At 59.6% G+C, this 14,597-nt stretch overlaps 2 protein-coding genes across 7 annotated transcripts in view; one reads left to right on the top strand and one right to left on the bottom strand.

Moving 5' to 3' along the window:
* The window catches only part of NECAB2 (N-terminal EF-hand calcium binding protein 2), an 86,646-nt gene extending 79,932 nt beyond the window's left edge, over positions 1-6,714 (top strand). For 4 of the 6 annotated variants that reach the window (XM_064459311.1, XM_064459315.1, XM_064459314.1 and 1 more), the window contains 8 exons: positions 1,021-1,157; positions 4,144-4,262; positions 4,398-4,516; positions 5,306-5,362; positions 5,499-5,611; positions 5,943-6,020; positions 6,380-6,471; positions 6,627-6,714. In XM_064459311.1, the coding sequence (XP_064315381.1) occupies positions 1,021-1,157; positions 4,144-4,262; positions 4,398-4,516; positions 5,306-5,362; positions 5,499-5,611; positions 5,943-6,020; positions 6,380-6,471; positions 6,627-6,655 (744 nt within the window). In that variant the 3' untranslated portion in view covers positions 6,656-6,714. The remainder of the gene's footprint in view (positions 1-1,020; positions 1,158-4,143; positions 4,263-4,397; positions 4,517-5,305; positions 5,363-5,498; positions 5,612-5,942; positions 6,021-6,379; positions 6,472-6,626) is intronic. The other 2 variants (XM_064459312.1, XM_064459313.1) reach the window with 2 other exon arrangements.
* A 160-nt stretch (positions 6,715-6,874) lies between these two features.
* Positions 6,875-12,577, bottom strand: SLC38A8 (solute carrier family 38 member 8). The gene is made up of 10 exons (XM_064459318.1): positions 12,277-12,577; positions 11,550-11,748; positions 11,149-11,302; positions 10,893-10,997; positions 10,504-10,561; positions 10,120-10,234; positions 9,838-9,985; positions 9,526-9,725; positions 9,273-9,324; positions 6,875-7,687 (listed from the first exon to the last, which is right to left on the bottom strand). Exons 1-10 carry the CDS (start codon positions 12,454-12,456, stop codon positions 7,591-7,593), a joined length of 1,308 nt encoding a protein of 435 aa, XP_064315388.1. The 5' UTR covers positions 12,457-12,577; the 3' UTR covers positions 6,875-7,590.
* Positions 12,578-14,597: the final 2,020 nt, after the last annotated feature.

Raw genomic sequence — 14,597 nt, 5'->3', positions numbered from 1 at the left:
CCAGTTGTGACGGGGTTGGTCCAGTTGTGCCAGTGTCAGTCCAGTTGTGCCAGTGTCCCACCTCTGCTGATGGTTGACAGGAGGTGGATAAGCAGGACTGTGCCATGGGGAGGGCACAGCAACACTGTGCTGGGGAAGGGGCCCTGGGTGCTTTAAGCAGATGAGTTGTGCTGTTAAAACATTTTATTAAGTGTTTTTTGTCTTGGGAGGGTTTGGATTACCCCACAAGTTTCTGTTGCTAAAACAGCTCGTCCTCCTCCACCAAAGCTCCCTGGGAGCAGCCTGTCTCCTGCTGAAGGCATTCCTGCTCCCCAGGCTGCCTCCATCCTGCCTCTGTCTCCACACAACCAGAACTTTCCTTTTCTCCCTCTTCAGAAAAAAAACCCTAACACCAAAATATGCTGGGGCTCTTGTCTCGCAGCAGGGGACACAAAGGAGGCTGGGTGGGGACTGCCAGAGCTTTCTGCTGATGGCTTAAAGCATCTTCAGCTTGCAGGTCCCCAGTGACAACCATATTAACCATAGCAACCCTTTTACTTTAGTGGTGAGTTGACCATATTATTGTGGACGAAGGCACTAAATACCATGCTGAAGATCTCAGAGTAGTGGTCTCCAAAGCACAGGAAGGGCCACTTTTCATACCTGTACCCGCTGTCTCTCACCCTGCAAGGCAATAGTAATTTAAGATCATGGTAAAGAGAAGCTATGAGCTTTAGGTAATCATCTCTTTACATTGCTTTATTTATTTTTAAATAAAGCAATGCTGATGTACCTCTGCACACGCTCTTTTCTGTCACAGCTTCTGTGTCTGTCCCAGGTGTGATGGATGCTGGAGGGGCTATATGCTTCCTGTGGGGTGGGACAGTGTGTGCTTATTCCTCCTGTGGCTTTTACAGTTGGGGACATGGAGGGGACCAGCTTGCGTGTGTGATGTTGGACAGAAGCTGCACCAGCCAGGGCGCCCACCAGCGCTGAGTGGTTGGCTCTGGATCTCACCATGCTCGGTGTCTGCCTTGGCAGGTGTATGAGAGTGGCAGCAACGTGGACCAGTTTGTGACCCGCTTCCTGCTGAAGGAGACAGCAAACCAGACCCAGTCGCTGCTGAGCTCTGTGGAGAGTGCTGTAGATGCCATCGACGAGCAAACCAACCCTGCCAGGTCTGCAGTACCTCCTGCCCTCCTCTCTGCTTCCCAGTTGATTTTGGTGCAAGGGGGGTGGAGGGAGAGCAGAAGGATGGTTCAGAGGGGTGAAGGAAAATGCCGCAGACAGTGTGCAGGAGCAAAGGGGAGCCAGGCGAGCGGCTGCCTTTCTCTTTGCCTCCCTTCTTGGCTTCCCAAGAGCTCTCTGGCTTTCCTTGGCTACTTTGTCCTGCCCTGTCCCTTACTCTCTTGCAGCCTTAGGGGTCCCTCTTGACCCCTTCACCCATGAGTGGTGCAGGGTGGGATGCAAACAACAGGTCAGCACCCTGGGACCAGGCTGGGCAGCACTGGGTGCACAGGGCTGCTTCTCCAAGCAAAGCCACCTGTCCCATCCAGGGCAAAACAGGGGCACCAGCATCAGGGTGGCTGTGTCTGGGGTGCGCTAGGGACAGCCCACAGAGGGTGGCTTCCCGTGCCAGGGATGCTGTCCCTCCTGCTGGGGCACCCAGTGGTTGAAATCATCCACAGGGGCGAAAGTTGCTTATGCACTGGAGGCAGGTATCACCATCCTTGGGTCCCATTTGAGGGGACTGTCCCCATCCCATCAGCCTTGTGCATGCTACTGAGCTTGGAGAAGACAGTGGAGACAGTTGTGAGATTTCTCAAGTGCTGCCAGGGCTGAAATATATGGGGTACCGGGCAGCATAGCCCAAACCTCAGCACAGCCCTGCCTTGGTGTCATAGTGTCACTGCCTCCCAGGAGTACCCGTAACTGCCTGTAAGCAGGACAGGTTGCCATGGAAACTGTTAATCAGATGCTGGTGAAGCAAATCCCTCTCCTGCCATACTTGCACACAAGAGGCCATGGGATGCTCATGGGGATGCCTTGGCTTCCCCGAGCCGCAGGCTGGCAGAGGGAGCCAAGGCATGTGGACCACAGAGGATGAAAATCCCAGCTCCCCACAGGGACACCACAAGGGTCAATGTGGCCAAATGCTTTACTGCAGCCAGGTCTTGGCATTTGGGGTTTTAGCATCAGCACCATTTGCATCCTGGACAGGCAGCAGTGGTCTGGTCTTACAGGAGCTGTGGCTGCCTGGGACTCACTGAGACCCTGGGCAGCTCTGGTGACATCTCACCAGCTTTCCTAGGGGGAATGGTCTGGGTATTATCACCCCACATCACTTCCTTCTCCCCATTTTGGAAGGAAACCACTGGCCTGTGGCAAACCTTATATAAAACGTGAAAAAAGTAAGAGCTCCTGGGAAACAATGAGGAAGAAACAACACCAACATCAGACAAAGCAATTGGAGCCCATTAAAAACTTTGCTGGCTTTTATTTGCCAACGTGTGGGCCCAGTTCATAATGAGGAGTATTGTAGTTGTTTTCTCATGGTGATAATAGCCAAACAAACCAAAACAAAACAAAACCACAAAAAAGTATCTCATGAAACAGCATGGAGACAAAGAGGTGGTCTAAACAGCACCAAAATAAAAGGCTGTAAAACCAAGTGCAAAAGCAGAGCATCCAAGCCTGATACACTTCATTAAACTGTGATTAAAAAGAAATCTGTCTCTGTTCTCACCTAATTTCCTGCCTATTGACAGGGGGCTATTCAGTGCTGGCAGTGGGCTTATTGCACAGCTTGTAGCAATGGAGACGTTCCTGCTACCTTTATCACTGTTCTTGCTTCCATGTCTTTGGGATGTTCTTCAGGACCAGATCTGCCTACCCCACTCCCAGGTGCATGGTCAAGTCCACACTGGCTGATTCTGGGGGACAACAGCAGCCCAGACATTTCTCCCTTGGTGCCAAAGGAGCCAGCCAAAATTGCCTGGGGTAGCCGGGGGCAGGGGGGATAGTGAGGGCACCTGGCTGCTGTGCTGTCGCAGGGACAGGAGGTCAGGGGTGATGCTGGCTAGTGTGTGCCCGTCAGCTCCCAGTTCTTGTCTCCAGCCAGGAGCTGCATGGCTGGCAAGAGATGTCAAGAGGAGCAGGGTCTCCTGGACACATCCATCAGCGGGCAGCCAGCAAGAAGATGTTGTCACTGGAAGGAAATGCTGAAAACCCTTTAAGCAGCTCAGCCTCCCCCTCTGCAGCTCAGACTTCCCATCGCTGGAGGCAGAAGGAAAGAGAGGGGTCATCCTTCCCAAAACCTATTCCCATCTTGCCACACGTGGGTGGCACCTGCAAACCCTTGCTGGATTGGCAAGTCTTCACATCCTCTCTGGCTTGCAAATGAACGAGGGTGTGGGGGGACAACCAAGAAGCTGAGGCTGGTTGGTCATTGATGTCTTGGGAGTACCTGTATGCATGACATGTGTGTGACACACACACATGCTCCTTTTCTCCAAGTGGTGTTGCAGAATGAGCCAGGCTAAATGGGCTTTGTAGCCCCAGAGGAAGAAGCAAGGTGGAGGAGATGCTACAGTGGATGTGCCTCCATTCTCCAGGAGAACCACAGCTGCAGCCTGTTGCTGGGATGCACAGCCAGGCTGCCAGGCAGGCAGATTTTTCCGTGCTCATGGGCAGCAGTTTGGGCATGGGCAGCTTGTGTGCTGCCTGTGTGACAGCAATTCTTCCCATGTGTTAGTCACCAACGACACCTGACTGCAAAACCAGGACAGGTGGCTGGGCACAACCACCGGTGCCCAAATGTCCAATGTTGTAGGTGTCTGTTCTAGGGGTGGAGTAATCCCCAAGAGCTGCAGGAGATGCTGGGAGGGCTGCTGTGGTGTTTCATAAGCAGGAAAGAAAACTGATGGCTGCTGGGAGCAGCCCACTGATGTTGCTCCAATTCTGACACACTCCCCATGCCAGGTGATGCTGAAGGGTGGTACAGGAGGGAAGCCTGCGCTGCCTGGGCATGGTGTGGGCACTACTGCTCTCTGATGTTGGTGGCAGAGTTGCCAAAAAGGATGCTCCAGTGTCAGCTCTCCGGGGCCGGCTCACGCCGTGCCTGGCTCTGCCCTCCTTGATGGCCTGTATGCTCTCTGGTTGCAGGCACTACGCCAGCAAAGCTGGCCACGGCCTGATGGACACCTGGTACGACAGCCCCATGCCCAGCTACTCTCCTACCAGCCGGATGGTCTCCAGGGAGCACGGGAAGGCCTTCCAGACTGGTAGGTGATGGTTGCTTCCTGGCTGCACTGGAAGCCTGGGGTGACTTGGGGAAGGGAGCTGCAGTCCCAGCAGCAGCATGGGGGTGATGCTCGACTTCCCTGGAGGGTAATGGGTCTCCTGGGGGATGCCCACAGGTGCCTCTCACTCCATCACTGCCTCCTGGCTCTGCACAGGTTCCCCTGACACCAAGGTGGAGGGGCTGGAGGGGCAGATCAACAGGTTGGCTGAGCTGATCGGCAAGCTGGAGGACAAGGTAAGGACCAGCATTTCCATGTGTGGGGCTGTCCTTGTGTGTCCCTGCAGCCCCACCACCTCCCTGCCACGGTTAGGGTGGAGGTGACCAAGAAGTGGCCATGCCCATCCCTGTGCCACAGTGTGCACAGGCTGTGGGTGGATGCTGGGTTGCTGCTGGTGGTGGTGTTGGAGGATATTACGATCAATGAGCTGATGCAGCTATTGAATGTGGAATGATTAACTGTAAGTTTATTTAAACAAGAAAAAAACATAAGGAAGAAGGCAACGTCTCTTGCAGAGGTAGCCTTACTCCACCTAGGGACTGACGGAGAAAATGTTGCAGTGCAGGAAATCCTCCTGCTTTGTTCTTTCAGGGCAGAAGGGGACAGGGAAAAGGTGGTGCTGTATATGGGGGCAGAGAGGTGCCATGAAGGTTGAGAGCACAAAAATATAGATCATGGCTGCCAGAGGAAACACAAGTGTGCCTGGGGCTGGGAAGACATAAGTGGGCACTGAGGGTGGATGGGTACCCCTGCTCCTGCCACCTCAGGGACAGTTCAGAGGCCCTGAAAAGGTGACAGCTGTTTGGGGCTGATGTGAGGACATGGTGTCGGGGTGTTGGCTGCACTGGGAGACCAACTTTTGCAGAGGGTCCTGATGGGAAGGCATGAAGGTGCAAATGGCTCTCAGAGCCATCCGGTGCAGAGAAGGGGGCACAGCCGTCATGCCAAGTGCTGGGGACAGAAACCCACTGGCCTGGGAGGGACACACAGCCTCAGCCCACTCCTGTTTTTCCCCTTTTTCCCAGACTCTCTGGTTTGACCTGCACCAGCGGCTGTCAGACAGCGAGAGCACGGCTTGCATGGTGAGATTGGCAGGCCACCACCCACCTGGTGCTGAGCCTGCAGTGTGGCATTGGCCTTGGGGCTGGGGAGGGGGGGAGCGGGGCTTACTGTGTTTTTTGGGTCTCACATGCCACTGTGTTTTGGGGGGCCTGGCAGTACCTCCTCCTGGTGCGGGATGAGATGACGGTGTCACACAAGCACCTGGGCGAGTTTTGCATCTCCCTGAAGCAGTACCTGAAGAGTGTGGCTGGCGAGAGGGACTGCTTCCAGTGGGTATCACCAGCAGCTGCGTATCGTGGGGGCCAGGGGACTTGGGTTCAGTGGGGGCAGGGGGTCTCCAGCTGCCCTCACAGCAAGGGGCACCCCACCAAGTGAAGGGCTGAAGCAAAACAGCCAGGATTTGGGGTGTAGTGATGCTCGGCCACCAAAACCCTTTTGCATGGACTGGGGAGTGCTGGGGTGGGCCCCCCCCCCAACTTGCGCTGCTGGGGCTGGGTTCACCCTTCGGTGGCCCACCCTATAGCATGCCTGTGGTTGCAGAGGCAAGGGGGGAGGGATACCCAGTGGTTCGGGGCTCACCCCTCTTCCTACTCCTGCCAGTGTCACTGCAGTGAAGCTGCCTGATGGGGTCACCTTCATCATCTATGAGTTCTGGGAGACTGAGGAGGACTGGAAGAGGTAGGGGAGGGGGTGCAAAAAAGCTCATTTTGGGGTGGGATGCTCAGGCACAAAGGGGTGTTGGAGCTGCTGCGCCCCAAGCTCTGTCCCCTGTCTGATGTCAGGGGCAAGGATCTGTCTGTCACTGTAAAAGGGACAGGGGGCTTGGGAGGTCTGTGCATCTTCCACCTGGCGTTGCCTTTGGACATGCAAGATGGGAGTTCTCACTGTCTTGAACCATGGCAGGGTGCTTTGCCCAAGGGGAGGGTGAGTGGGATTACTGGCACCCAGCCCCTGCCAGAGCCAACAGGGTTGCAGTGCGAGGCTGGGATGTTGATTTGAGGGGAGGCTGTCACTCACTCTCTCCCACCCGGGAGCAGGCACCTACAGAGTGCCACCTGCAAGGGCTTCCAGCACGTCAAGGTGGACACGCTGAGCCAGCCTGAGGCCATCTCCAGTGTGGCCGTGCCAGGTAGGAGGGCGGCTGCCCTGTGGGGTGGAGGACAAGGAGTCGGGAGTAGGGGTGGGCAAGGGGGCACAGGGTGGGGGGCATCATGGGCTGGGCTGGGTGGGACAGGGAGGGTCAGGGTAGTGCGGGGTGACACTGTGGTGCTGTTTCCCCTGCAGCTGCCTGGTGCACTCTGAGCCGAGAGTGACTGCTGGTGCCATGGAGCCTGCCAGCACCTGTCCCTGCTATGGGGTGGTCGTGACCCCCTGCATGGCTGGGGGGGGGGGTGGGAGGTGTCGGTGTGACCTGTCTGCAGTGAAGGAAACCCCCATATGTGTCCTCAGCACCCCATAGGGTGTCCCCCCCCAGCTACCCCATCACCTGGGTCACCTCTCCCTCGAGGGGGATGGTGTTGGGGGTGGGGGAGGAGTGGGGTCTGCCAGGGAGGGGCTGGCAGGACTGGGTGGGTGGGGGCATCCCGCAGGCAGGCAAATGGGGAGGCAGGGTACAGGCAGCCGGGAAATGGGGAGAGGGCTAGCCAGGGTAGGGAACCAGTAATGAGGGGTGGGAGTGGGAGGCTGGAGCCCCCTGGTGGGGGCAAGCTGGGGGTCCCTGCCAGTCCCCAGGGCCAACTGGGGAGGGAGCTGGGCGGGGTGGGAGGAAGGTGAGGCTGTGCCCGGTGTAGTGTGTGTGCACCTGCAGGGGTGGGGACTCGTGTCCCTGGGGGGGGTTCAAGGTGGTGGTGAAGGGGGGGTATCCCTCCTCCTGGGGTGCCTCTTAGTCCTGTGGGGTGCTGGCAGTCCCAAAGGGTTTCCTTCATATGTGGCAGCGGGTGCCTTGCAGGCATGGGGGGTGGCTGTCCGCCCCGCCCCCTCCCCCCCCCCGGGGCCTGTACATCTGTCTTGTCTGTCTGTGTGCAGCACTCGCTGCCCGTCCTGTCCCCATCCTGCCAAGCCCAGGGGTCCCTCGGGGCGTGGCGCAGGGCCCTTACTGATACCCTGTCCCATCTTTATTAGCTGCTCTTAAACAGGGATGGTGATGCCAAATAAAATCGCGATGGGATCCAGTGGTGTAGCCGTGTCTGGGGTGGCTGTCTGGGTGATGGGGCTGGGGGTGGGGAGGCACGCCGGAGTCCATGGTCCCTCAGTGCAGCAACCCCAGCACGGCCAGGGCAGCACTCTGCCCACAGACAAAGGCGCCGCCAAGCACAGAGAGGATGCCCCAGGTGATGAGAGCAGCCCTGCGGGGACAGGAGCAGAGGACTGGTGGGACAGAGCCAACCCCCAGTAACATGCAACCCCTGGCCCTTGGCCCCTCTGGGTGTGGGGCTCTCTGTGGGGGTCTCAGCCTCCTCTGCCATGATCCTCTGCATCGCTCCTGGTGGATGACCGAAGACCCCAGCAGCCCCTCTGGCTCATCCCCTGTGCCCACTGCAATGACACGTAAACCCTGGTCAAAAGCCTGGCAGCCACCACCACAAGACCATCCCCAGTTCTGCCTGTGCCCAGTGGCCCCACTGAGGGGGCACAGTCCCACATTGGCCCCTTCCATGCTCAGGCACAGCTGCTCCCACACACTCCCAGCCCCCACCCTACTGCCACATGCCCCTCCACCCTTGTCGCCTCCCTGGCTCCATCCACAGCCCCACGACCTGTGGGTCTGCACCGCCCTGTCCCACTCTCCCCAGGCATGCAGTCTGACACCAAGCCCCCGGGACGCAGGACTCACCCCCAGCCTCTGCTGCTGCTCTGTCGTGGGGTCGTTGGCACTGTACTCCTTCCCAAACTGCCCCAGGCAGGCTGGGACTGTCCCCTCGCTGTCCCCATTGCCCCAGCTTGTGTTGTTCCCGCTCCTTGTGGTGGCACTCGTGGATCTCCCCGAGGGACTGCTCCAAGTCCTTGTTGCCCACCTGGGTCCTGCTGCTTGCCTCCTTGCTTGGCCCCGCACCCAGCACTCTGGCACCCCCAGGGGCACCCACCCCTGCCCAGACAGCCATGCCCCCGCCCACCCCAAAGGCACCCTCTTGGTTGAGACTCCCAAGGAACCAGGGTGCTCCCTCCAGCTGCCATGGGGGACAGGATCCCCGCTCCCCCAATCATCTTCACCCCCAGGCCGACTCTGCTGCTCTGCCACAGGCACAGCAGACATGCTTTGGCACACGCTTAGCCCAAAACTCAACAGCGCCATGCCCAGCCCCCCCGACATGGGCTGCTGCGCCTCTCCAGCCAGGAGCAGTGATGGGGGACACTACCCCAGCACAACAGGCACTGAACACTTGATGGCTGCCCACCCTGGGGCACTGTGCCCCTCTGACCGACGCCATGACCCCCACCACCTCCCCCACTGAGTGCCCCAGTGCCTCCAAACCCTGCAGCACTCCTTCCCCTGCAGCTGCTCTGCCTTGCAAGAGCTCTGGTACCCAGGCACCTCCCTGATGCCTGGGCACATCCCTGGTACCTGGGCACACCCCCAATGTCTGGGCACCTCCCCAATGCCTGGCTTCATCCATGATATCCAGGCACATTCCTAATACCCTGGCACAGACCTGATGTCTGGGCACCTCCCTAATAGCCAGGCACATCCCCCATGTTGGAGCACACCCCTCCATACCCACCCTTCAACCCCACCGCAGCCCCATGTCCCACAGCAAGTGCTGGTGCTTTCTGCGCCTGCAGGTACCCCAAATCTCTGTCCTTCTGGGGCTCCCACCTTGTCCAGGGTGATCCCCAGGGACCCTTCCCAAGCCATGGGTCATGGGGTGCCGCACTCTGCCCTTGCCCCTGCCCCTGCCCATGCCCGCCGCCACTGAGCCCACAGTCACTCACTTTTTGCGTGGCCCAAGGGTGCAGGTCCCGGTCATGCACACCAGGCACAGCCCTGCCACCAACACAGAGGCTCAGCCCCCCACCGCCACCACAGCACCCCTCACCCAGGCCCCACCATGGTGGCCCTCACAAGCAAGCCTCTGCACCCCCAAAAGGGGGCCAGGATGGGCCACCCACCAACGCACCCCCTGCCAATGCAGCAATGCTCTTGGCACCAGCAACCCCTGCCCTCACTCCCACTGCTCAGTCTTGCCTGGGAAGATGAAGATGAAGAAGGCGCTGATGCCCCCAATGAGCTCAATGACCTTGCCGATGTCCGGGACGAACAGGGCGATGGCGAGCGTGGCAGCCATCCAGGCGACTGTCAGCAGCACCCGGTTCCGCTGCTCGTGCACCTCGGGCACCACCGCAGCCCCACGCTTAGGGGTCGCCCACACGTCCCTCACCACTGACCTAGGGATGGGGTGGGGGGTGGGAGTGGGTCGGGGGGCTAATGGCACCCAGCAGAGCTGCACCAGCTGAGGAGGGGCTGGGAAGACCACCTGGATTGCCACTGCCTCCTCACCTGCCCAACAGCACCACGATGGGGTAGATGGTGACAATGGAGACACCGAAGAGCAGGCGGGCGACAATGACAACTGGGTCATTCCCTGGGTAGGACATCAGGACATCAGATGCCACAGCCTCGCCGAAGGTGAGGTAGCCGTAAAGCCCTGCCGATGGGGAGGCAGGAGTGGGTGGCCATGCCAGTGACAAGGACAGAGGAGCCTCGAGGAGGATGGATCAGCCCTGGGGACAGGGACCCATGGGGCAAGGAGGGGTTGAAGGGGTCTGGTGCTGGGGTTACCGGTGAGGGAGTAGATGAGCAGGCAGACAAGCATGGAGAGCACGGAGACGGTGACCCAGTGGGAGAAGCTCTGGTTGCTCATGCTGCTGTAGATGGCCACGCAGGCCTCGTGGCACTGCAAGGCATGGGGGGAAGGCACTGGGGCCCTGTGCAGTGACAATCCCCACCCCAGCACCTTCCTTCACACCTGTGGGTGCCTTGTGCCGCTCTCCCCCCTTCCCCAGGGTCTTGTGTCCTGCCGGGCAGCCACCTCTGGTGACAACCGTGGGTCTCCTCCCTGCAACCCCCACCCTGCAAGGGATGGTGTCCCCACGGTCCAGGATGCTGTGGGAGGCTGCCAGCACTGCCTGAGCAGGCAGGGACAGTGGGACCAGGGTGCCCTACCTGGAAGCCGAAGCAGATGGTGGGGATGACACTGAAGATGGAGGCCCAGGAGAAGGCCCTGTGGTATGGTGGGGAGGAAATGCAGAGCAAAGGCTGTGAGGCCCCCAGAGGTGGACAGGACCTTGGTGGCATAAGCTGTGAAGCCTGGATGCCACCACAGGCACCTCCTGCCCAGTGATTTTGGGGAGAAAGGGGGATTGCTGGGGTGAAAGCTGGGGCTGGGGAATGCCACCCACCCACCAATCTACCAGTGCTGTCCCCCAGCTCACCGGCCCAACCCAGGGCCACCCCTGCACTGCTTCCAGCCCTGTCCCACACCACTGCTGATGCCACAGAGGATGGGAGGGGCGAAATATGGGGCTGATCGCCCCCCCCCCCAACCCCCCCACCTGGAGGGCTGAGGGCTCTCGGGTGAGCCCAGACTCTCTGCCTGCAGGTAGTACTTCAGGATGATGACCAGAGTGAGGTAGCAGGCGGCCAGTGTGCCCAGGATGCTGTCAGGGCATGGAAGAGCATCAGCACACAGACCACTGACAGCCAGGAAGGGGTGGGGGGGATCCTGTAGCCCCAGGGACCTGGGAGGAGGTGGCCTGGGGTCCCAGGGTGCCCAGGGGCTGGCCACTGCAGGGGTAGCCCACGTGATACCTGGAGTACTTCTGGAAGCCAATCTCCCTGGGGACGGAGAGCGGGAAGATGATGAGGATGCAGAGAGCCGAGAGGGTGAAGCGCTGGTCCACATACCAGGGGAGTGGCAGAGGGGCCCCACTTAGTGTCCCGTTGGGGTACAGGGAGTCGCACACTGGGGGGGGGGGTGTGGAGGTGGGGAGAGAGGACAGGGAGAGCGGGGGTCAGCTGCAGCCCAAAAGGTGGCCCAATGGGGTCAGGAGCATCACACCATGGCAGGGCCAGGGAGCCCCGCGTCCTCAGGTGTTCCAAGAAAACCCTGGGGCTGCCCCCAGCCCACGTGGGACCACCTTCCCCTCACTCCCAGGAACCACTGGCCCTGAGCAAGCCCTGAATGTGGGGGGGTGGGGGGAACAACTCACATTTCTCCAGCTGGTCGCCCACCACCCTGAGAAGGGCCACAGATATCATGAAGAGGTTGAGGAAGAAGCAGACCTCACAGAGCTTCCCCACTGCTGCCCCGCACACCGCCCGGACAACCCCCTGGTAGGTGGGCTGGGCACTGAGGGCCGCTGCGTAGCCCAGCACTGCCAGCCCGCTCACCAGGAAGACCAGCGAGCCCTGCAGGGACAGGACCCAGCAAGGAGCACCACACCAACCCTCCGTCATTCCCTGGACCTGGGGGACCCAGCAGGGCCATGGCCAGGGACCAGGTTGCCGGCCAGGTGGCCTTGTGCCCTGGGTAACATGGATCAGCAAAAGGATGGAGAACTAGCCCTACATGATACTTTGGATTCAGATTTGGGAGTTTTGGGTGTGTAGGGGACCAGCCACCAATTTTACTTTAGGTTGAGCTCAAAGCTAGCTAGCTGGCTTCAGATCAAAGAGCATATCTAGGGCGGCAGCAGCTTTTGCACCCCCTGCCCTGGCTGATCTTCCTTTCAGCCTGGGTCTGGATGCTGCACGCCGTGTGAAGGGGAGGGACCCCGCCAGCCCCCCAAACACCAGGGCGGGTGAACCCCACCATCCCTTTGCCCCTTTCCCCATGCCGGCCAGTGCCTCGGCTCCCTTTGGGGATGCCGCTGCCCTCAGCCCCTCGCCCCCATCCCGCACCCCGGATCGGGTCTCCCGACCCCCCCCCCCCCTTACCAGCTCCACCAGGAGGGCGGGGGCGGCGCCGCCGGCCCTGCTGAAGGCCCAGGGGAAGCTCAGCAGCCCCGCGCCCAGCGCAGACTTCAGCATGATGAAGACGGCTCCGGCGGAGGAGAGCCCGGCGCTGGGCGCCGCCGCCGGCAGCAGGGGCCGGCCCTCGCCCGCCGCCCGCTCCATCCCGCCGCCTCCCCGCAGGGCTCTGGGCCGGGGGCGGGCAGGGGGAGCCGGTCCCCGCGGGGGCGGGGGAGAGCGGGGGGGTCCGCGGTTCCCCCCGCCCCCGCAGGGAGTGGGGAGGGGGGCAGCGGGGCAGGAGGCGGGAGGAAAGCCCCGTCCTGATCCCACCCCAGCTGGGATGCAGGGGAGCGGGCATCGCCCCCGTGGACAGTGCGGGGACTGCGGTTCGTGCATCCCCCTCGCTCGGGACAAGCGGTCCACGTCCCGCTGTCTGCGGGCAACCTCGAAGCTCAAAGACCTGGTACAGAGCATAGGAAAACCAGCAGCTCCCAGTATGGGGCTCGGGCTGGGCAGGCTGGGGCTCCCCGTTCCAGCTGCATTCACCCCATCCACTAAATTCGCACCACGGGGCATTTTGGAGCATCCCAGGACAGGGACGGTGAGGCAAGGTGGCTGCAGTGAGCACCCTGCAGACTGTTTGGCTGGTGGATGCCTCACCACTCGTTGGGTGCAGGATGAGGCCAGCACGCCTCCATCTCTGTGCATCAGCTAAAAGTCCACCTGCACTTGGGAGACCTTAACAAGGAACCACACCATACCATCCCATCCCCTGCTCAATGCAGGGAAAAGGGGTGCAGGGATAACAGGATGGGGTGACTGATGCTGCAGGGGACCTGCATGGAAGAGGCTGCACCCCAAGGGGACAAGGAGTCCATCCCCTACACAGGGGGACACACGGCAGCTCTGTGCCAGTCCCAGCACATGCCACTGCCCCAGGGCTCAGCGTACAGGCCCCCTGACACCAGCTGACAGCCCCTAATGCATTTTTGATTTCCCAAATATGTGCCCTTCTGATCTCGGTAAGACGGATAAAGAGACTTTAATCAGCTGCTAGGAGGAATTATGGATGGCTAATTGTGCCTGCCACCTCCATTACATCTCTGCCACCTGCAGGGCTTATAACCATTCAGAAGGGCCCTTCCAGGCCTTCATTAGCTGCACACCAAAGGCTTCAGAAATAATTGGCCTCTATGATTTAGAAATTGGCCACTGGGCTGTAAAATACCAACCACTGGGAAAGGCTCTTAATTCGGACTGGAACTTTGATACAGCTTGACTCTGGTTTCAAGGCTGCGGTGGAGCTGTAATCTCTCATTAGTACTGTGATGAGAGGAAGGAGCCCCCTCATTAGCACCCACTGCAGCAGCAACACCAAAGCTTTACAGGCCCCCTCTGACAGGAGCGCCTCAAATCAAAGGGACTCAGTCCACCTCCCACGCCAGCACAGCAGCCCCGGGTGGTTTCTCTGTTCAGAGGCTCTGGCCTCCCTCGGTTGCATTCCACCCCCCCACCCCTTCTGTGCTCCAGCCCCTGAGCTGTGAGCCATAACCCAAGGGTCGCCGTAGGTTGCCAGCTTTACCCGCTGCTGTGTCCCCTTAGCAGATGCCCTTCTCCCCCCACCTTTTTTTTTTTTCCTAATAGGAAAAGGGCCACAGATATATTTTCCACGTTCTTATCTTTGAAGACAAAGGTAGAAAGGTGCAAACAGTCCTTGTTTTGGAGAAGTGAAAACACTGACTACAATTACGCTTTGCTACCTGCAAACCCTTCTGACATCTGGCCTTTGTGATTTTACACCTTTACCAACAGCTCTTTCACAACCAATACGACCCACAGAGCTGTTGCTCACTGGTCCTACAAGAGACCCTGATGCCACAGGTGAGACACACAAAATCCCCTCCCTGTGGGCATGGGAGCATGTTCAGAGAGGGACGAGGAAAGGGCACCTCTAGCCCCCAGCCCCATTGGGCTAGCTAACAACTCCAAAGTGAAAGCTCAGTCCCTTCTCTGACACCGCAATAGGATGTGGCCTCTTCCAGTTCATCCTTGTCTTCAGAAGGGAAGAGGCAGGCTGGGGAAAGCCAACCACTCTCTAGGTTAGGGGAAATGGGTCTTCCCAGTCCTTTTCGCAGGACACTTGTACCCTGTGAAACCCTGCCTACAGCCTCCTCTTGGAAGGTTTGCCCCAGGCCACATGGAGAAACCTTCTCTCCTGCAGTACCCTCCCCCAAGGCCCACCACCACCTCCCATGACAGTAAATCCCCACAGGGGACAGGTGCAGTCAGAGCACCCAGCAGGGCTG

This window comes from Phalacrocorax carbo, chromosome 8 (genome assembly GCF_963921805.1).
Source record: "Phalacrocorax carbo chromosome 8, bPhaCar2.1, whole genome shotgun sequence".
In the NCBI taxonomy this organism is placed as follows: Eukaryota; Metazoa; Chordata; class Aves; order Suliformes; family Phalacrocoracidae; genus Phalacrocorax; species Phalacrocorax carbo.
Note: the sequence above shows the minus strand (reverse complement) of the source record. Positions and strands in the feature narration are given on the sequence as shown.